The sequence below is a fragment of the Crinia signifera genome, chromosome 9 (assembly GCF_055691185.1).
Source record: "Crinia signifera chromosome 9, ASM5569118v1, whole genome shotgun sequence".
Classification (NCBI taxonomy): Eukaryota; Metazoa; Chordata; class Amphibia; order Anura; family Myobatrachidae; genus Crinia; species Crinia signifera.
In genome coordinates, this window is record NC_139225.1 from 79,408,335 (window position 1) to 79,431,857 (window position 23,523).

The 23,523-nt window shown below is 43.5% G+C and overlaps 2 protein-coding genes across 4 annotated transcripts in view; one reads left to right on the top strand and one right to left on the bottom strand.

The window, feature by feature from the left end:
• Positions 1 to 23,523, bottom strand: part of ARHGEF9 (Cdc42 guanine nucleotide exchange factor 9) — a 405,711-nt gene that overhangs the window by 189,086 nt on the left and 193,102 nt on the right. The gene's annotated exons all lie outside the window — the stretch shown is intronic.
• On the top strand, positions 21,841 to 23,405 carry LOC146036449 (uncharacterized). Its single transcript, XM_083160447.1, has 2 exons — positions 21,841 to 22,477; positions 22,984 to 23,405. Exons 1-2 carry the CDS (start codon positions 21,841 to 21,843, stop codon positions 23,403 to 23,405), a joined length of 1,059 nt encoding a protein of 352 aa, XP_083016573.1.

Genomic DNA, 23,523 nt, shown 5'->3' on the forward strand with positions numbered 1-23,523 from the left:
TTCCCAATTAGCATGTCAGACCAAAATAGAAATTCAACATATGAAGCTGCTCAAGCTGATATGTAGGAAGTGTCAAAGTAAAACAATTTTGTGTTTACCGGGCAGGAGGGGTGGTAAATAAGAAATGTACTGAAATATTTAAGCATCTTCATTCCAAAACCATACTGCAACATTTTCACTGTAATGGTGATAACAGTTATAACAAATACATTTGGCTGGTCTTGCATCTGCTCAGCCTTTAGTTCTGGCCTCTTCCTAAATCATATTTGTTATGTGGCAGGATATATTATTCATTTATTTAGTTCAAGTAATAAATGCAAAACTACATCCTGCTTTTATTAAATCAATAGTTCTCCCTATAAAGTTTCCAATAGAGGAAGTCCGAGAGGCAATGGAGTCAGTCACCACCAGGCTCTAAAAGGGGCACCCGGCTTTACCTTCTCCATTGCCTTTGGAGAGCTGGAAAACTCCAATCTCTGAGAATAATCTCATTAGGAAGAGGAGGCGGTTTGCCAGCAGTGTCGGGAAATGTGCCCACCTCCTGACATTTCCACTGGTGTCCGTACCCAGCCTGCATTCCCACCTCTCCCACAGCAGCTCATGCTGTCTAGGAGTTAGGTGGCTGATCTACTCTAGGTGATAATGATAAGGTGACAAAAACCCAAAGGCTCAATATAGTATCAAGGGTACTATAATGGAACTACTGAGGAGGAAAGAGATCTAGGAGTCACTATTTCAAGTGACTTAAAGGCAAGAAAGCAATGTAGCAAAGCAATGAGGAAGGCTAGTCAGATGCTTGGTTGCATAGGGAGAGGAATCAGTAGCAGAAAAAAAGACGTAATAATGCCACTGGTAGGGTAGGGCCTCATCTGGAATACTGTGTCCAGTTCTGGAGACCATATCTTCAAAAGGATATAAATACATTAGAGACTGTACAAAGAAGGGCAACTAAAATGGTGCATGGCCTACATCACAAAACGTACCATGAAAGACTAAAAGATATTAACATGTATAGTTTGGAGCAGAGAAGGGAAAGGGGAGACATGATAGAAATCTTCAAATATATCAAGGGTTTTAACATAGTACAGGAGGGAAAAAATTTCAAAGGAAAAGAAGTAATAGAACACGAGGACATGCACTGAAACTGGAGGGAGGTAGGTTCAGGGGAATTGTTGGAAAAGATTACTTCACAGAAAGGGTAGTGGATAAGTGGAATAGCCTACCATCAGAGGTGGTAGAGGCTAAGACAGTAGAACAATTTAAACATGCTTGGGATAGGCATATGAATATCCTTACAAAGAAATAAGGATTAAAAAGGGTTGAGATTACCTGAAGGGTAAAAAAGGGGCAGACTAGATGGGCAAAATGGTTCTTATCTGCCGTCAAATTCTATGTTTCTATAATGTCTTCAATGCATACCCGCTATAGGTGAAGAGCAGTAGCTTGAGGCAATGACTATATGTGTATATTAAAATGTTTGTTTGTGTTGTCTGTCTGCAACTCAGCAGGGTTGAAATGCTTAGACAAACTCCAGGGGTTTTTGGGCCAGGGCACATTCATTGGGTCGACCCCAAAATCTAGGCTTGTGTGAACAGGGCCAACTCGGGAATGCCGGCATTAACCGGGACCGAGTTCCCAGGTATGTCCCTGCATTTTCTGTTGTCAAAGGGGTATTAGTTAGTACATATGGAAATGCAGCAAAAATCTCAAAAACAGTGTTTTTCCTACATTTTCCCATTAGTACAGTACATCCCTCCCACTGATTGAAACCTTTCACACGCTGATGATCTACTATAATTTTAAGCTAAACTTTCGAGTTGGTGTAATTTAGGAACATCTCAGATTAGTGCAATGTACTCAGGGCCAGATTAACAATGGGGACAATGGAGCTGCAGCTCCAGGCCGCCACATAAAAATAGACCCATCAGCATGCTGATCACCAGACAGACACCAACTGGCAAAATGCTTGGCCATAGATCATAAGTATTAAAATTGCATTTTTATTTTCCATAGAAAATTACACAATTTTTGTGCATTTATATATTCACATTGGAGTTTACAGTGCATGCCTGGCCAACCTGTGGCTCTCCAGCTATTGTGAAACTTCAAGTCCCAGCAGACCTTGCCACAGTTTTGCTATTCGGGAATGCTAAAACTGTACGATAGATAGAACCCTTGACAAGTAGACTCTACAAGTGGGACAACCTTCCTGGCATATCCTGATCTGGTCTGCCGATCCTGGTCTGCAGTCTATCCTTACCGCTGCCCCGGTGTGCCCTGTGGCGGGAACCTTTGGTGTGGTGTGCTGTGGTCCGTCGATAGCTGTCTGGCACTGAGTTGGCCAGGTGCTTTCCCCTGCGGCTTCTCCTGGTGTCTGCTTTAACCTGTTGTGCCGGCTCCCTCTGGCTGCTGCTCCCTCCCCGACTGGTGAGTATCGGTTCCTGGGGTGCGGCGGCGGTCATTTTGAGTGAATGTTTACTTGCTGCTGTCTCCTGGATCCTGTGCCTTTGGCCAGGCATATCTGCTATACTGGTATCATCACAGTAGTTGGGTGAGTGGCGGTGTGCTAGCCACCGTCATCTTCCTTTTGTGCCTCCTTACTGTGACTGGCTTGATTTCCCTACCATCGTGCACATCTCATTTAAATTATGGATGTCACTACACTCCTCCAGTCTATATATGCCTCAACGCAGAGGCTTCTCGACATAATGGATGCTATACCAATAGATACCATGCCTATCTTTGGTCAATCGGCTAATGCCTCTATGGATGGACCTTCTATTACTACTGCTGATCCGCAGAGGGATATCCTTTATTTCCTAAATTCACCTGAGCAGCATACCCATATGACTGAGAGGGCTGTGCCTATGTCTGATGCTTCTGCAAAGCCGGTGGCCCTTTTATCTGCTTGCTCCCCGGATGTCTATACTGCTGAGATCCCATCTAAGTCTGCAGCTCCCTTTTTTTCCACATATAGATATCATCATTCCGGCTACGGTTCATACCTATGTCCTTCATTGGTTCCTGGTGCTGAATATGTACCGCTTTCTATCTTGGATAATATCTCCTGGACGCACTCCTGGTTATTTTCCAATGGACTGGGCTGCCCCTTGCTTGACTATGTCGCCTCTGGAACTTGAGTTTTGGCCAGATTCATTTTCGCCCCTAATCATATTATAGCTTATCCTGTCTAGTATTTTATTTTTTATTTCTTTCTCATTGTCACCGTATTTTCTATATCCTGTTGTTTAATCATATACTGTAATGTATGATGTATTCTCCTTGTTTTTACAAGTTCCATGTGTGCTAGATTCCTACAGTATATACAGTTACTGTGACTAGTTAAGGCTTGTTTAACTAAGGGATCTTAGTTTAGCAGTATATTAGCTAAGTGTCATGCTATCCTTTATTTGGGGGGAGATGTGAGTGCAGGAGGATTGATATTTAGTTTATTTATGTAAGACCCTGTGACTGTATTGCTTACATCCTTGTTTTATCCTTTCTATATACTATTTTATAACCTAAACGCAGGGGCGGATTTAGGGATGAGGGCGCCCCTAGGCACAACAATAATGTTTACTAAGTAGGACAGTTTATAGGGGCAGTATCTGCATGTCCTATCCATTTACACTCTATTTAAGATGGAATATAGTACAGTACAGTGGATATTTTGCAGTTATTGGTACATTTTGGGCTGACAGTACTATCACAGGCATCCAAGTGCCGCCCCCAAACATGTGCCGCCCCTAGGCACGTGCCTCACGGGAAATTCGGCTCTGCCTAAACGGAAATATATTCTTGCATACACTATATATATATATGTTATTCTATACTGAGGGTTTTATATACATTTGTCTAGTGTGGGAGAGCTTAGGTCATTAGTCTTTTGCCTCCTATTGTTACCGGGGGGGAGGGGGGGAGGGGGGTAAGGATAGGCTTAGAGGGATAGGGGTAAAATGTTTAGTAGTGGGGTAGGTATATAGTAAGGTTTAGGGATCCAAGTATGCCTGGGTTGGGGATAGGTTATACAGGGAGGGGAGTTTTTCTAGGAATGGTTTCTTTGGGGGTTTTTTTTATGTTGATTTCGATATATATTTTACTTTATGCTGGGCGCCTATTTAGCTACCAAGGCTTTAGTTGGCTACGGCGGTAAATGTCCGGTGTTTGATCCACTTATTCGGATGTGTATGCCTCTTCACTGATATTGAATATCCTTAAGTCTATGATGAATCTCCTTCATACACTTTCTCTTACTCCGCTATCTTAATATGCCAATACTCCTGATATGTACCAATCTTGCCTTTCTTGATACGATTTAGTACCTTGTGGTGCACTGTATACTTGATGGCTATTTTTTTGTTTCTTTTCTATGTTTTATTATGCAAAAATCAATAAAAATTATTCAATTTAAAAAACAAATCTGTTTATGTAGTTTTTGTAACAGCTGAAGAGTTACAGCTTGGCCAGACCTGTTATGGTGTATGGGTTCTACATGCCTACATGGTGATGGCCTTATCTACTCCACTTTCCATATTAAGCCCTTGAACATTTTCAGCTCCAGGTACCAAAAGACCCTTAATTTGCCCTGAATGTACTCTATAAGGATGGTGAACTACCCTTAAGAAGGCAGGGGGAGGGTACTAGGCAAGGATGCCCACTATCACTTCTAATTCTTGCACTAGTTATGGAACCCCTGCTACGGGAATACAAAACAATTCAGACATAACAGGTGTGCAGGTTGGATTACCTAAACACAAAATTGCATTATATGCTGACAATGTTCTGCTATCTTTGAGAAATCCAACTCAATCTCTGCAGCCTCTTTTGTCTGAAATCAATCTAGAGTATATTCAAAATTCATAGGCTATAAAATTAACACAGATAAAAATGAAGTACTTGACTTCTACCTCCCAGGGACAACCAAGATAATGCTTGAAGCTTCTTTTCCGTTTAATTGGCATAAGTGAAACCTCAAATATCTTGATATCTTCTTAACTCCCCAAAACCATCAGTTATTTCAGGCAAATTTTCTCAGAGTCTTGGATCAAATCAAATCAGACCTACTTTCTTGGTCCTCTCAATTAATATTATGGATAGATAGAATAAATTCAGTAAAAATGAACATACTTCCTAGACTCCTCTATCTCTTCCAGACTCTTTCAAGTTTTTGCCCCTCCTATGTGTTTAAATTTCTTAGATTTCAAACTTCTCGTTTCATTTGGGCAAACAAACGTCTCAAAATTTGTTTGCAAATATTGCAGCGTTCCACTCACAGTGGAGGATTAGGTATCCCAGATTTTAGAATCTGGTGGAAGACCAGAGGCATTTGGTTAATAAATGATATCACCAAAGATGAGAGTTTCCCTCAATTCTCTCAGACCCAAGCTGATAAGGGTATCCCCACCAGGAACTTTTTTTCCATTCCTTTAAGTCAGACACTTTCACTCTACGGTAAAGTATATTATTTCCAACAGGCCCTTATCTACATTTGAGGCATTGTGCCATAGACGGTCTTCCACTCAGGGACTGATTTCTCTCATTTATATGCTGCTCGACGATAAATTTGTACCCAAATGTACTTAAACAATTCATTAACCGATGAAGATTTGACAGAGATTTGGGACAATGCTGCCTCTAGCTCAATTTGTGTCAAAATAAAAGAGAACACTTATAAATTACTTTATAGATGGTATTATGTCCCTTCTAGACTCAGCAAAATATATCCTGGCTCATCATACAGATGCTGGAGAGGATGCCATACTATGGGCACATTCATGCATATGGACATGCCCTAAGATAGCTGATTTATGGAAAGAAATCATCAACTACATAAAAAAATCTATTAATTATTCCCATTCCAAATGACCCCAAATAGTTTTCTTCTCTCATTAGATGTTCCAACACTATCCAAACATTAAAATAAATTGATGCAACATGTGGTTTATGCAACCACCTGCCAAATTGCGATGGACTGGAAAAAAACAAATGCCCCTTCCATACACTCTATCATACACCGCATTTGGCACGTGTATCGCATGGAATATATGACAAGCATCCTTAAATACTCTTCTAAGATATTGAATTCCGTATGGTCTCCCTCCAACAAATCGCCTCTCTTCCTTCGCTATCTGATTTGAGCCATGATCTTTAAATCAGGATGTTTTTATTTTTATTCCAGTATTTTGCCGAGGACTCATCCTCGCTTTCTTTCCCCCCTTTTTCTTTTTCGTCTTTCTTCTCTCCCCCCCCACCCTCACTACTCAGACCTCTCTTTCTCTTTTATCTTCTTATAAAATTGTTAAAATGGATCAGATCTTAAATTTCATTACATATGGTTCTTTACATTTTTCTATGTATACTTTTATATGTTTGCATTTTGAGCTCCTTCTTTGTTGTACTGTGATCTACCAATAAACAAACTAAAAAAATAAATAAAAAAAGAAGGTGGGGGAAAAGTATTGGTACTTGTTTCCTAGCAGGGCGCCCAGTTTTCCTACGTACGCTACCGTAGTGAAATCGCATCACATCGCATGGGCCATTTTAGTGCCGTGCATTGCGATTCGATTTTTTATTTGTAATTTATTCACTGCTCTGTTGGCCCCAGGGGGACACCGAAGTGTGGCGAGCACAGCGACCCCCGCGAGTGGCAGCGGAACGCGTCCTCCCGACCTTTTCATACCCCCATCCACGTCGGCGTGGAGTTGATTTTATATAGTGTTGCGAGCACATCGAGCCACCTAGCCCGAAGCGTGGCGAGCGGCCGCGGAATACATGTAAAGTAATCCGCGTCCGCTCGCCACGCTTTGGGCTCAATGGCTCGCTGCGCTTGCCACACTATATAAAATCGACTTTGATAGTAGGGGTATCAAAAGGTCGGGAGGACGCGTTCCGCCGCCACTCACCATGCTTCGGGGTGGCGTGGATAGTGGGGGGGTGACTAAAACCTCATTGTATGTCATACAAGTGTATAGCTAATGGCATGGCATCACATCCTATAAAATCGCATGCGATTTTGCGGGAGCTGCGATGCGATTTTGCGAGAGCTGCTTAAGATGTTAGATGCCACAAGGTAACGAACGACCTGTCTCCTTATAACCTCAGACTGAGAGAAGATCATTAGTATTTGTGCGAAGTATTTATATATTAACATACCATAAGGCATATGGGTTTTCTTGCTACACAAGTCTCTCTTTTGGCAAAACTATAAAAGGATGACAGTATATTAAGGCTTTATTCTAAAATATTTACAACTGAAACCATCAATTACAGAAAGGAAGTGCCAAGGTGCAGGTGGAAGAGATAACATGTAGAGGCAGCTCCGTTCCTTATTATTTGTTGTTTTATGCAGTTACATGATTTTTCACTATCTGAGTCTAAAATAGAGCTAGATGTTTGCTGAGGTGAGGTTATACCCTTGGAAGGAGATGACTCGATTCCTTTTCAATCAATTATTCAAACTTCTAATCATTATTTTATATGCGAAGGGGCCAGCTTGCAGCTCCTGTAATGTTTGAGTTACGATATGCTATTTTTTCACATTATGTGATGCACTGCTGAGATCTGTACCCTCAACCATTGAATTTATAGCCAATTTATATATATATATATATATATATATATATATATATATATATATATATATATATAGAAATTGTTTTATAGCTTGTTTTTGTAGCTATGTTTGCTAAACCGCTCATGTACTTGGATAATAAATGATCTATACCACTCTATCTATCTATCTATCTATCTATCTATCTATCTATCTCAGACAATTAATTTGAGATTAGAATTGCATCTTATTGTAGGAAATCTTAAAATCATTACATTTCGGAGCACATCATAACAGTTTCAACTATATTGTGTGATTTTCTAAAAACACTTCTGTAATCTGTGAAAATTTTAACTCCTGCAGGGCCGGTGCTAGGCTGTCTGGCACCCCCCTGCAAACTATAAATTTGCGCCCTCCAATACTTTACAAAGAGACAGCGCTTGCCAAAGGCGCAAGCTGAATAAATGTATGTATAGGCCTGAAGTAGTAGTGCCTCTTATACAAATAATGTGCCCAGTAGCTACAATGCCATATCTAGACATTTGGATGCCCTGTGCCAGAAAAGAAATTGGTGTCCCTGCTCCCCACACTCCATTCCCCCCACACACACACACACACACAATATAAAACCATGGTTCCACCATCTTGCCCATTATACATTATGTCACACATCGTAATACCCATTACACATTATACCACACACCATTATGCCTATTAAATATTATGCCACATGCCGTACTGCCCAATATACTGCATATTCTGCTATAATGCCCATTACATATTATTCCACACACTGTATATATATATAGATACCTTTAAAAACAATTTAATATGCTTAAGTAAAACGCAAACAAATTACATGATGAACATTATGTATATATGTTGTTGTACATTTAATTTGTGTGGTTTTAGTTAAGCATATTAACTTGTTGATCTATTCATTATTTTTCCCTGGTGGTCTAGGGAGAAAACGCTCAGCAGTTGTTGTGTTCCCCCCCCCCCCCCCCCTCCCCCTTCCCTGGCTGTTTTGGCACTTATCCCATCCCCTTACTGTAGCTGGTTGCTGCTCCCGGGTTGTGCTCACACAGGCAGCGCACAGTCCGATTCCTGGTGTGGGTACCACTGTGGGGGTGCGGGCGTGCGGGTGCAAGGGTGGCTGGTGTCCTCTGTGGCCGTCTGGGGTGAGCACATGCTGCCAGTGGGGGTGCGGCGCTGTGGGTGAATGGGACGGAGGACAATGACAATGTGCAAGCAGGCTGGGGTGAATAGACGCTGCCAGCGGGGGTGTAGTGCTGGCGGCTCTTTTTGGTGTCACCCCACTGAAGGCTGACACCCGGGTGCAAAGTCGGACCACACCGCTTTCGAGACGCCACTGGCAGGGAGAGCGCCTCTTCAGTATGGCGCCTCCCTGCACCGCAGGAGCTGCTGAGCGGCTAGCGCCGGCCCTGAACTCCTGCAATAGTGATTAAGTCAAATTATAATATTATTATTATGAATTATAATAATAAGAATGTTTTGAACTTTTAATGTATCTTCTTTTTGTAAATGTTTTGTGATAATATTTAATAAACTTAAAAAAAAAGAATGTTTTAGATGCAGCATCAGACACACAAAGGAATATATGTGTTTAAATATATAAATAGGGACTACTGAGGTCACCTGGACGTGGTGGGCAAGCCGATATTTATGGCCATAACTATACAAAGAACCTCGCTCAAAATGATTACTATTATTAATAAATTGGGGAGTTTGAGCTGTGCACCTGCAACCTTGTCTTCTTTGTATGCAGTACTACTGAAAGGTCTCCGCAAGGTCGCACCTCTCATTACCTGTGTGCACCCCAGGACCCCACCCCTGTATATATGCACTCTATCTACTGCTTCAAATATATATATATATTTGAAGCAGTAGATAGAGTGCACCTAAGCTTAAACCACCACCAATAGAACTGGTATTTAACAATGACTACACTTCTTACAATCAATTTGAAGAATTTTTTATAAGTTTAATAAAACATAAAAGCAATAAAAATGAACACATTTAAACCCATTTGATGTACAGCATTCCTCACTTAATGACCTATCTGTTTGTCGACCACCCAGACTTACGACCCGGTCTTCATTTAGCATCCGCGCTGTGACTAGTGAGGCCAATCCCGGGATCGGGATCGGCGGGATCCCGGGATTTAGGCCTAAAATCGGCGGGATTTCAATCCCGGGATTGAAGCTTTCAATCCCGGGATTTCGGGATTAGTATCCCAGTGCTAAATGTACTTTTTTCTCCAAAGCCGGGCAGCGCTGAGCACTTTAGAATGGCTCAGATGCTGCCCGGCTGTCTGCTGTGTACCCTCCGGTGGCTGATTGGTCAGTGTCATGATGACGGCGCCCAGGCTGCGCAGCGTGACCCCTGACATCACGCCACGCTGCGCAGCCCGTCCACCGCCATGCCTGTCAGTGCACTGTCTTCGGCTCAGCCGCCTGCCCGCCCCGCCGCTGCATGGATGGAGACGGATGGACGGACATCCTGCTGCTTGTCACCATACCTTTGGTGACAAGGTATGTGACAGTGCAGGGCAGGGGAAGAGTGGCGGGCGGGCTGGCGGGGGGCGAATAAGAGGGGATTTATATTGATATTTGGGGGGCGGGTCATTTTTTTTTTTATTAGGGAGGCCAATCCCGGGATTCCCGGGATCCCGGGATTGAGCATTTTTCAATCCCGAATCCCGGGATTGAAAAAATGCCCCGGGATTGGCCTCCCTAGCTGTGACTGCTTGGACTTAGGACCCCGTCTGCTCAGATTTACGACCTGCCCGCCTACCCTCTCACAATTACGACCCGCCCAGACTGTTTAGCGACTCGCATCTCAGAGGTATTAAGGAGTTTTATATAGGTTTGTTTAACGACCAATTTGCCTAACGACCGGGTCGTAGGAACGGAACCCGGCTGTTAAGTGAGGAATATCTGTAATCGTACAGTTCACATATGTAGAAATCAACACCCAAACACATTTTGTCATCATGACTTCCTCAGGGGCAAGATTCTAGGTTACCACCTAGAAAGAGAACCTTTTATACATTAATTCATAACCACCGGCAAGTGGATCTTTAGTTAGAGAGATGTATTTAGAGAGATGTAGTTAGAGAGATGTACTTTAGAGAGATGTACATACCCATACGATGTGTAGAATGTATAAAGATTTTTTTTAAACGATGAATGGGTCTCTTTATGACCGAAGTAATATGGTAGGTCACATTAGACTCCTTACTATTGTGACCATTCAAATGATACCTTAAAAGAGCTTGGCACTCTCCTTATTATAACAATGACCCTGGGTGCCTTCTGTAACAATGTAAAAGGTATATATATATATATATATATATATATATATATATATATATAGTCATTCAGTAAACGCTCAGGCACTCGCAGCATCCAACAATTGTAATCAAAAAGGAAATGAAGAAACCCACTCGGGTATGTTATGCCAACGTTTCGGGTCCTTGACCCTTTATCGAGACATGTCTTACAATTGTTGAAAGCTACGAGTGCCTGAGCGTTTACTGAATGACTATTTATCCCCTTGGGGGACACAGCGCACCGCTCAAGTTGCTAGCCTTCAAGTAGAGTTCCGGGCATCTATGTTAAATTTAAATTAAAAAAAAAATATATATATATATATATATATATATTTGTAGCGATACAGACACAGGCAACGGCACTCCACGGATTTTTTTAAAATAATATAGATGTAGAAAACATTGTTTCTGGGCTGTGACCCCTTTCTCAAGGTGTACACCTTGAAAAAATGGTCACATAGCCCCGAAACGTCGGTAACCATAACAGACTTTAAAATGCTTGGGCATGCCTGCATTTTTTTCAGACACACTTAGAAAATGGCAGGTGTCCACCCCCAATGCCAGCTTCCTGTCAGTCAAGCTCCGGCCACATTGGGTTTATGACTATACGCATTTTCTTATTCTAGTCGCCCACACGCATACGCAATGCGAACGGTACACATGCGCATTCATTCGATAATCACTCCATTTGCAAATTCTCTACTAAGAGATCAACTCTGAATCAAGTCTTTTGTACCAAACACAAAAGAACATAACATAAAAAATAACTATATTAATGCATCCTAAAACATATACATTAGTTTATGGTTGCTAACTGCCTCAATTTCTGTCTTCCTTTTTTCCCCTCAAAATTACTAGGCATAAATGTATGGCTTTAAATATTGAGCAAATGCACAAAATGTCCTCTTCTGAGCATGAAACAAGAGTCTTCCAACAAATCGACTTCTTAATAGGAAAATCTTTAAAAAAATAAAACAGTGGAAAAAAAATACAGCAAACAGATAAAATCAAAACTTAATAATGCAACCCAACACACCACTGTTGATTTAGCATGTCAATTAACACAGACAGAAAGATAACACAGCCCAACTAAGCCACTAATTGTAGCTGCTGCCACCAGACATTATCCTCATGGGTCTAAACCCCACCTCCCTCCCCGCCCACCCCATTTAGTCAATGTATGGGGGTAATTCGAATGGTTAGTATTACTTCCTCACAGCACTGAGGTTATGGGCTTTCCACTACGGCCCTAACTGTGTGGAGTTGTATATTTTCCCTGTATCTGAGTGGGTTTAATCTGGGTATACCAACTTCCTCCCACAATCCAGACATACTGTTAAGATAATTGGCTCCCAACAAAAAAAAAATAATAATCTGTAAGTGCGTGCGTGTATATGGGCAGACTAGATAGGTCAGGTAGTTTCTATCAACCATAATATTCTATGGCTCTATGTAAATCTCTCCTATATAAAATATCTACTTAATACCCACTACATACAGTACTTCAGAGCTGATGCAGAAATGGACAAGAACCAGTTTGCTGTGCGGTGTGGGATGCGGGCTGAACTCAGACATTTTTTTAAAGGGACAATTACTTACAAGGCATGGAACTCGGAGGCTATTACATTTGGCCACGGGTTTCTCATGTATTGTAAGCAATGGGTAGAGAGCTAATGGAAATGTCGTTGACGCAAACTGGACATAAGTGAAAATACACCTCTTTGGATGAACACTTTTAGTGTATGGTAGAGGTGCGACTGCATACTGCTGCTGATGACTAATGGAAAACCGGATGTAAGTTCTATGCACGGAGATGAATTCAGTATAGAAAAGCATACACATTCTTTCAGTGCACGTTTCTTTTGAGCAACATGCACCCAATTTACTTTCAACTCTGCATCAGACCCTTTATCTCTGTATGTAGGATTATAGATTACAGTAAAATAGAACACTGAGTGGGACAAATTACAGCTACATCATTCAGTCATGCATGACGCACAATCTGAATGCGTAACAGATACATACTCAGTTAAAATAAATCCTGAATATATGCAATTGAAATGTTCTGCTATTAAATGAAACTATATTTATATCAAAATTCTCAAATCTCTAACCTATGAGCATTTTATTTTTTTTCAGTATTTTCATTGTTGCCAATAAGTTATTTCCCCACAGCAGCTAGAGCTGCATACAGATGCTTGTGTATGAAGATGCTTGTCCCAAAGCATAGAATTTCTATGTACAGATCCGGTATCCCTTATCCGGATATCCAAAACCCAAAATATCCCGTTTGGGGACGCCATGGATGCCAGGGGACACCTAAGGAGCAGGTGAGTATGAAAAAAAAACCCCAAAAGATATTCCAAAATCTGGAATAATCTCCTATCTGAAATGCTCCTGGTCACGAGCCTTTCAGATAAGGGATACTCAGCCTGTACTCATGTCAACATCCTAGTTTTTTAAGATGCAGAATTTAGCAGGCACTGTTATTGCCATGCTAAAATATTTGGACACGGACACAAGAAGACAGATAGAGATGTTTGAAACTTGATACATAGGAAAATGTTGTAACAAATAAATAAGATAGTAGGATTTCACCTGTGATTTTCCAAGCACATACCAAACTGATCACACTGCAGCAAGCGGCAGGCGGACCGCCCAGCGTTTTCATGTGGGCACCCATAAAACGATGGGTGTTCCTCTGCTCAAGGCCTGTTTCCGCCCCTGGCCCACCCTCCCCGCAACGAATAGCCTGGCTAGGGTTTGCATTAAGAAATGCGCATGTGCAAACCCAACTATCAGGTGGGGGTGAATCTGTAAAGAATCTCCTAGATGTGACAATGACTTATAAGGACTATGAAGGGTTGTGTATGGTCTTCTGCCTGACAAGAACATCATACTCTGGACTACTTGAACCCAATGGAGAAAATCCACTAGAACAGGTCAGACAACTGTCCCCTCAACATGTCCATTACCTCTGGAAATTCTCAACCACATCCTCCCTCTGGCACATTTTGACAGAACATCTTCAGGATTCAGAGGAGGACCCTGTTTAATAATGGTTGGGATAGAGAAGATTTAACAGACTACTGGCCCTTCCAACTAAGCAGGGACATTTTCTGCTACATTCATTGTTATACAGTAGTCATGTTCAAAACAGAATTGGAGGTATAGAAATCAAATTTCTATAATCTAGCATATAGATCATCTCATCTGCTCTTTAAAATGGAGTAAACAAGCTCTTCATATAAGTTGGGTGTATATGCAACACACTTAACGAACATGCAAAAATGTCAAGTAAATCAATAAAAACAATGTTAAATGTAAATTACAGTGAAATAACCAAGAGTGTGAAGGAGATGCAGAGGGAGAGAGCGATGGAGGGGCGAAGGGAAGGGGAACGAAAGAGAGAGGAGGCAAATAGAGAAAGAGCAGGGGGGGGGGGGGGTGACAGTGGAAGACAGTGGAAGTGTGAAGAGAACCAAGGAATGGAGAGAGGGAATGGGAGAGAGAGAGAGAGAGAGGCATGGCCAAATCCAAGAAGGGGCAACAGGGATGGTCGTCCTGTTGTCCTACGCTTTCCCTGAATTGCACACACCGCTGGTACTGAAATCGGAGCCCAGCATGATTCAGCTGTGTCTCCGAATTCCCCACTACACCAGTGCTGCCAGTGCTGCCTGACAAGGTGCTGCTGAAGTCAGTCAGCCTCTCGCAGGATTTCACAGTCACCCCCGTGGTTGCTGGGATCTCTTTGATGTCCTGGAGCTGAGAGTGAGGCGGCGCCATTTCACTCAGTCTCAGCTCCTGCCTCAATGGCTTGTGGGCTTCGAGCTGTGTGGCACTGGACATATCATTTATTGTGAATTATTCAGAAACCATTGGGTTATTCTTTATATTATGCGAGATATTTGGAACCTTAGAGAACAGTGAGATTTACATTTTGGTTTTCAAAAAAATATTTTCTTCTTAAGGACTTGAACACAGTCACAATGCTGATTGATAAATTATACTTTATTTTTATAACTGCCACTATATAAATTTTATCGATAGGGGCCCCCACATATTTGTTGTCCAGGACCACCACAGAACTTATTTCGGCCCAGGAGAGAGGGATGGGGTCGGGTGTGAGTGTGGGTATATCTATAATGAGTGCAGAATGTGCACATTGCACATCCTGCATTACAATACTTACCTCTCAGTCTGCAAACCAGTGGTGTAACTATAGCTCCGCAGCCCCCCCCCCCCCCCGGTGGCGGGGAGGCGCAGAGAAAGTTTGGGCGCCGGGGGTCTTCGGGGCTATAGTTACCCGCTGCTGTCTCTGCCGGTACCTGCCTGCCGTGCCCCGACTCCCATCTCTCCCAGCGCTGGCTAGTGGCTCCTGCTGCTATGATGAAAACGGACACTTAGAAAATGGCTGCCCCCATACTGCAGACAGTTTTCTGTCTGCAGTATGGGGGCAGCCATTTTCTAAGAGACTTTTCATTATAGCAGCTAGGAGCCACTAGCCAGCGCTGGGAGAGACGGGACCGTGACGGCACCGGGCACGGCAGGCAGGTACCAGCAGAGACAGCAGCGGGGGCGGCGAGGGGAGGGGGAGTGGGGGCACCCAAAAAATTTGCGGTGGGGGCTCAAAATTCCTAGTTACGCCTCTGCTGCAAACATAGCACAGGTACTGTATAATTTTTCTAGAAATCTGAGCATGTGCAGCAGACTTTGGAACAGTACTAGAGTCCAATGTGGATATGTGCCAGCAAGAGAGGGGAACCTGCAAAGAGACTGCACAGGAGTGACCCCCTCACTTGCACTGTTCTGCACCCAAAACCCATTCAGTGACTCTGTATGTGCTCACACTGGGTACACGGTTATTGAGTGACAGGTACTTGTTTCCTAGCACGGCACCACCGATTTCAATTATATGAAATCAGGTTGGAAAAATTAAATGCCCCCACAGACCCGATTTTTAATTGTATACCCACCCTGATGGGTAATTACTATGTCAAATCCCCCCCATTGTTAACGCCATGCCACGATCAGTGCCAACCCGAAGCGTGGCGGGCGCAGCAAGCCCGCGAGGGACGGTGGTACGCGTCCTCCGACCTTTTCATACCCCCACTATCCACTTCGGAGTGGAGTTGATTTTATACAGTGTGGCGAGTGCAGCGTGCCACCGAGCCCGTAGCGTGGCGAGGGGAAGCACATTACTTCACACGTATTACGCGTCCGCTTGCCACGCTTTGAGGCTCGGTGGCTCGCTGCGCTCGCCACACTATATAAAATCAACTCCACACTGACGTGGATAGTGGGGGTATGAAAAGGTCGGAGGATGCGCACTGCCGCCCCACACGGGCTCGCACATCTTTTATCACACAGTAATTTGGTTCGTCGAGTGGCCTCCCAAAGTCATTTTCCAGGAATCAGTGCCAGTGGCCCTGCACCTTCATGCTGTGCCAAATTATAGGTGGGACTATTGTGACAGGCATCCAGTGACCCTACACATTGGGAGCCCCACATGACCGCAGTCTTAGCCCTGATGGTGCTTTCTCAGATGCCAGATGAGGAGCACGGATGAAGGTAAGGCAGGATAACTGTAATCCATTGCTGTGTTGCACTTCTGCATACAAGGACTCAGGGTTGCTCTACATTGTTTGTGGTTTGTACAGTGGGTAATCTTTATGTTTAATGAATATGTGGCTTGATGAAAGCGATCACGATGAATATTAGCAAATGCTAGTACAGTATTTATATTCAAGGTTGAAAAACAATACAAACATAATAAGCTTGCTGGATTCAAACACAGTAACTGTTTAGCTCAATCAACATACTAATCATGGCCAGGGAAGATACAAAAGCTTTAAATGAGGCCTGTGCTTTGCACTGAATTCACAGCAGCTGATCCTCAATGCAGCTATATCTAAACTGGATGCAGTTCCGAACAGTGGCTAAGTCCCACCGCCAACTGCCAACCCCCCCCCCCCTTATCCCCAGCACACACAACCCAGACCGCAGCTGTATGATGATGCAAAAAAAATGTCCTCTTGTCCCTGTCTCACAATGTCTGTGTAATGTTCACCCCACCCAACATCATCCACCTCCATCACACACCCAAGTATGCCGGGCCACACACACCGGCCATGCCGACCTGGCTGTCTCCTCCTGGGCAGCTAGAATATCAGCAAATATGGCTATTAGTCCACTGCGCCCTCACTGTCTCAAAATAAACCTCATCTAAAGGCTCATACACACTGGGTAACTTTGAGATGAAAGTCGCTCAAAACAGCAGATTTGCGGCTTTGAGGACGGCTTTGCATAGCACTGCGCTATGCAAAGTCGTCCTCCCCCTTCCGTCGGCGCAGGGGGAAAGCCGCTCAGCGATGAATGCGATCATCGCTGTCCATAAACGCTGGGCATAGTCGCCCAGTGTGTATGGACCGTAATTGTGTGTCTTGCTAAAGGGGTGTACACACGGTGAGATTTTGGCAGAAGATTTTGACTAGATAGTCAAAATCTCCCAGAAGGTTAGCCAAAATCTCACTTTTTTTTCTCCTGCTAAAGCTGGGTACACATCTATACAATCCCTGTTTTCTTGCAAGCGTTCGATCGACCATACACGCGACCGACCGTCCACAAACAGCAGCTGACACGTGCGTACACACCTGTACAATTTTACTTGTGACGTCCAATCTACTCCCGTCCAAACAGTTGCAAGAAAAAGATTGTACCACCGTACACACTCTCTCGATTTGGGCTATTTTTTGCTCGTCATATATATACAAAATTATCATAATGGGATGGGTAAAGGGCATACAAAAACAAATGGCAAACTGTTTTAAAGACTAAATTAGTCAGCCGGCAGGGTGACTAAACTTCTATATAGACGCGGTACGCGTCTAAATTAGTCAGCTGGTAGGATGACTAAACTTCTATATAGACGGGGTACACGTCTAAATTAGTCAGCTGGCAAATCCCTATAAAGATGGGTGCGTGTCTACATGTAGTCAAACGGTGTGGTGACTAGAGACAGGGTACCCCAAGAAGGGTTTGTCAAAATGATAAAAACAGATCATAGCAGATATAAATATATATTTTTTATATATAATCCCTATTGAAATGCTATAAAGAATAATGGGAATGAAGCCATACATATTTCAAGGATTATTTCCTTAAATATACATGGGGAGAGGTGAACGCTTTTTGTGCTGTAGGAGAGATCATGCAGCTATGGAATGCCCACATGGGCGTTCCAATTTTGCCAGTATAATCGCAAGAACAGCCAGCATATCGATCGAACGTGCGTACACACTGCACTTTTGTTCCGATATGGGCCCCTCCGGTCGGATGAATATTAAACAGCACCGAACCTTCGACCGACCGAGCATGGACGGACAAGACCATTTTTGGACATTTATCGATCGTACAGAGGGAGTCGGGACAGCGTACACACATATACAATCGAACGGCTGTTCGTCCCAGAACGACCCGACGAATGTATATATGTGTACCCAGCTTTAGGCAATATTGTCTAGCATAGATAGATTCACTGTGCAGGTAAGGCTTATAAGAGTGTATTTAACCATTTGAGCCTTAGTGCACAGGTACAGTGCCATTGCCCCAGAGATGAGATATTGGCGGTACTCTTTACTTAGAACGGCGCCCACGATTTTGATTGTGGGCATCGTTAGTAAAAAATCTCGGGCATCTCGGGCATTGAATGCACTAAAAAATCGGGTGCGATGCGACCGACGAGATGCCCGCGATTTCCCATAGAGAACAATGTTAAATGTCTCAATTGACCCAATTTTCCTGTTCAATGCCTCAATTGACCCGATTTTTCCATAGGAAACAATGTTAAATGGGCCACAGAGGCCAAATAGGCACCCTGAAGTGTATAATGGCCACCCGAATTGTTAACGCCACCCCACGATCAACGTCAACCCGAAGTGTGGCAAGCGCAGCGAGCCCGCGAGGGGCGGCGGTACGCGTCCTACGACCTTTTCATACCCCCACTATCCACGTCGGCGTGGAGTTGAGAATAGAAAGTGTGGCGAGCGCAGCGAGCCACCGAGCCCGAAGCGTGGCGAGCGCAGCGAGCCCTGCGAGGGGACACGGACAGCTGTGAAGCCCGCGAGGGGACGCGGATACCTGTGAAGGTATCCGCGTCCCCTCGCGGGGCACGCTGCGCTCGCCACGCTTCGGGCTCGGTGGCTCGCTGCGCTCGCCACACTTTCTATTCTCAACTCCACGCCGACGTGGATAGTGGGGGTATGAAAAGGTCGTAGGACGCGTACCGCCGCCCCTCGCGGGCTCGCTGCGCTCGCCACGCTTCGGGTTGACGTTGATCGTGGGGTGGCGTTAACAATTCGGGTGGTTTTTATACACTTCAGGGTGCCTATTTGGCCTCTGTGGCCCATTTAACATTGTTTCCTATGGAAAAATTGGGTCAATTGAGGCATTGAACAGGAAAATCGGGTCAATTGAGACATTTAACATTGTTCCCTATGGGAAATCTCGGGCATCTCGTCGGTCGCATCGCACCCGATTTTTTAGTGCATTCAATGCCCGAGATGGCCATGATGGGCGCCCTTCTAATGGGCCCCATACATCAGCAATCACAATTTATGGATTTTCAGATATTGGGATATTTTGGCCAGATAAATGGATTTTCAGATCTATCCGACTTTGCCCACACATTACAGATTTTTTCAGTGATCGGCAGATTTTTCCATCTAATGGGCCCCATACATCAGCAATCACAATTTACGGATTTTCAGATATTGGGATATTTTGGCCAGATAAAAGGATTTTCAGATCTATCCGACTTTGCCCACACATTACAGATTTTTTCAGTGATCGGCAGATTTTTCCATCTAAAGATTGCATCTTCATATCTGGAAATTGCCCCAATCGATTGTCATTTCAGCTGTTCATAATGTAAATAGATGAAGAAAACGAATTGGGAATGCCCACACATCTAAAAAAGATCTGCAGATAATACCAGATTATTAAGCATGTTTAAAAACCTGATTAAGCAATCGATTGGCGATTGTGATTGGGATTGCCAAAAGGGGGAGCCCACACATCTAAAATTAATTGTGGCAATCATCTCCATATCTGAAAATTGTCACAATTAATTGCTGATGTATGGGGCCCTAGATTGCATCTTCATATCTGGAAATTGCCCCAATCGATTGTCATTTCAGCTGTTCATAATGTAAATAGATGAAGAAAACGAATTGGGAATGCCCACACATCTAAAAAAGATCTGCAGATAATACCAGATTACTAAACATGTTTAAAAACCTGATTAAGCAATCGATTGGCGATTCTGATTGGGATTGCCAAAAGGGGGAGCCCACACATCTAAAATTAATTGTGGCAATCATCTCTATATCTGAAAATTGTCACAATTAATTGCTGATGTATGGGGCCCTTAAGTAAAGAGTACCATATTGGCTAATGGACGATTTTATCAAAACGATTTTAACTAAGCAATTTTGACTAGATGCACAAGAGATTCTGGCTAGATGCATTGGAGATTTTGTCCATAATGAAAGTCTATGACAGGGGTAGCCAACTTCAGTCCTCAAAAGCTACCAACAGTCCATGTTTTCCAGACCACCTGGCAGGTGCACAGGTGCACTCTTTACTCACTAACAAATTACAAAGATCCACAGGTAGAGATAATTACTTAACTTGTGATTCTGTGAGGAGACCTAGAAAATGTGCACTGTTGGTAGCTCTCGAGGACTGGAGTTGGTTACCTCTGATCTATGATCTAGTCAAAATTGCCTCGCCTGCATACACACAGTGAGATATTGGCTAATGGCCAATTTTGACTTCGCGATTTTGACTAAGTATTTTGACTGGATGCACTGGAGATTTTGACTTAGTATGTATACTGTATGTAATGTGCTTGTGGCTGCCACTTTATACATGCTCGTAGTTTTACCATCAGACATTCTACCTATGGCATATTGATCAATTTTAATCACATATTTTTCTGAATACAACAGACAAAACTGAAAGAAATAATACTAAATAAACAGCTTTAACTTTGACTAATGGGTTCCACTTACTATGAAAAAAAAAGCAAACCACTGAGTGAGTCTTATTTGAAGTGTGTCATACAACTAAACTATAGATGACATCAGCAATGTCCACCATGTGATTACGCTTCCTCCTTTGGGACATAGCAGTGTCTTAAAACATTAATTAGTTTCATTTATGCCAGCTGTGCTAGGTATTGCATCAATACCCCAGTACCCCAATATCCAACATATGTTGAATACAATTATGCAATATTAATTTGCAATGATGAGGCAATTTTGCTAATTTTAAATATACAGAGATGAAGACATATGAAATTAAACTTTTACATATTCGAATCAAGGTATAAAAAGGTCACACTGTCATGTTATGGAACTCAATCGCATCATGTTGTTCTGCACAAACTCTTTTATACAGATTTGTTCTCATGCAATATTGCTGTTCGCATGCGTTTCCTGCATGTGCCTACAAAAATGCTTGGTGCGCTCAAGAAAACGCTGGGCATCCCCATGCAAACGGGGGAGGTCACCTGCCTTCTGGGCGAGGGCGGATTATGTCACCGGATGTCAGCTCGGGCAGATGTCAGCTCTGTGTTCTCGGAGCAGGGTGCTGCTAATCTAAGGCACCAGAGAGTGACTAGTACCCCTTTTCCACTTGCAAAAATATCTCGGGTTTTTGCACATGAACGCGCATCAACCCGGGATTTAGTGCAGTGTGAAAGGGTCTTTGAGGGATATCCCGTGTTCAGCATTCCGGGATCTCTACCCAGGTCCTGACCTGGGTAGGATCCGGAATCGACACGGGATGCGGCCAGTGTGAATGGTCCCGTACCCGGGATCGGGTACACGGGACTTTAAAAAAGCTGCTGATTGGAGCTTTGTTTGGGCTCACAATGCTGATGTCATCTGTAATCGCTCTGGAAAGCGGAAGAGAAGCCCTGGACATGTGCAGATCGGAGCAGACGGGCATCATGGCAAACTGGACGGACCAGGAAGTGAGAGAGCTCCTGAGCATAAGGGGCGAGGAGGAGATAAAACGCCAAATTACTGGCACAGTCAAAGATGCCGTGGTTTATAAAAACATATCAAAGCTGCTTGAAGCCAGAGGCATGATCCGGACACAACAGCAAGTTGTCAATAAACTAAAGACCCTGAGAAAGAAGTTCATGAAGGTGCATGACAACAACCGTAAAAAGAGTGGGGCTGGCCGCATCGAGTGGGAATATTATGACATCTGCGCAACCGTCTTCGGGCACACAGCTCTCTGCAATCCTGTGAGTCTGTCTTCAAGTTCACAGTACATTGCTGCAGAAAGCAGCCAAGGCCCTGAAGATACACAGACAAGTGAAGTCTGCCACTCATCACCCCTGCTAATTGAGGACACACCTGATTGTAGTGAGCATGAAACATCCACCCACCTGCCCAGCCCTGATGGCAGCATATCCGTCACCGTTGAAGAGGTCGTGGAAGCTGCGACCACTGACAGTGGGTTTCCACAAAGTGCCGTCTCCCCAACTTTGCAGAGAAACAGTAAGTTTATTTTTTAAAGACACATAGCACACTATAGGGTTAGGTGGGGTGGAGGTGGAGCATAGGGTTATGCACAGCATAGTGGTCCTCCAGCAGTTGTGGAACTACATATCCCAGTATGCCTTGGCACAGTTTAAGCATTGCCTAATAGCAAAACTGTGGCAAGGCATGATGGGACTTGTAGGCTGTGGGAAGGGGGGGGGGGGGTGACATAATATACAGTTATCAAAGTATAACCTGCAGTGATGTCGCAGTGTGTACAAGGGCGTAACTACCATGGGTGCAGGGGGTGCAGCTGCTATGGGGCCCAGAGCTGAGAGGGGCCCATTTTGCCTGTCAAATTATTATATGCTTTATGCATTTTTTAGCATTAGGTGAGAAATAGGGGCCCTTATAAACTTTTGCTATGGGGCCCACATGTTTCTAGTTACGCCACTGATTAAATAGTTTGCCAAAGCTGCTATTTTTATGTATGGTCATTTTCAATTTATATCTTATCTTTACAGTTTACAACGTTCCACCTAGAACGAAGAAAATGAACAAAGCGGGGCAAGCAGCTAGAGCCATGACAAGTGCCCTTGTTGAAGAGCTCCGAGAAATGGACAATGCTATGTCCACACAGGAGAATGCAAGGATCAACAAATTTTTAGAGGCCGAGCGTGAAATGCAGGACTCATTTCTTTCTAAAATCCTGTCAATGCAGGAACGCATGAATAGAGAGGCTCTTGAGCGTCATCGGGAATTGCAGCAAATGAACATGGCGTTCATGGAACGTTTGTTCAATAATCCAAAAGCTCCAAGCCAACACCACAGCTCACAATACCCTGAACCAGGTTATTCCACATATCATCATGGACCATACTTTGGTTCAAGCAATGCTGCAAATGAGCAAACCTCAGAGTTTTCAGTTTTTCGCAATTTGTCTTAAAGCTATAGGCACATACTTAATTTTTTTTGTTTGTTTTGCACTTAAAGTGCCTCGGCACTAGTTTACCTCAGTGTTTATGTACCTGTAGTTCATTGTTTTGCACTTACAGTGCCTCGGC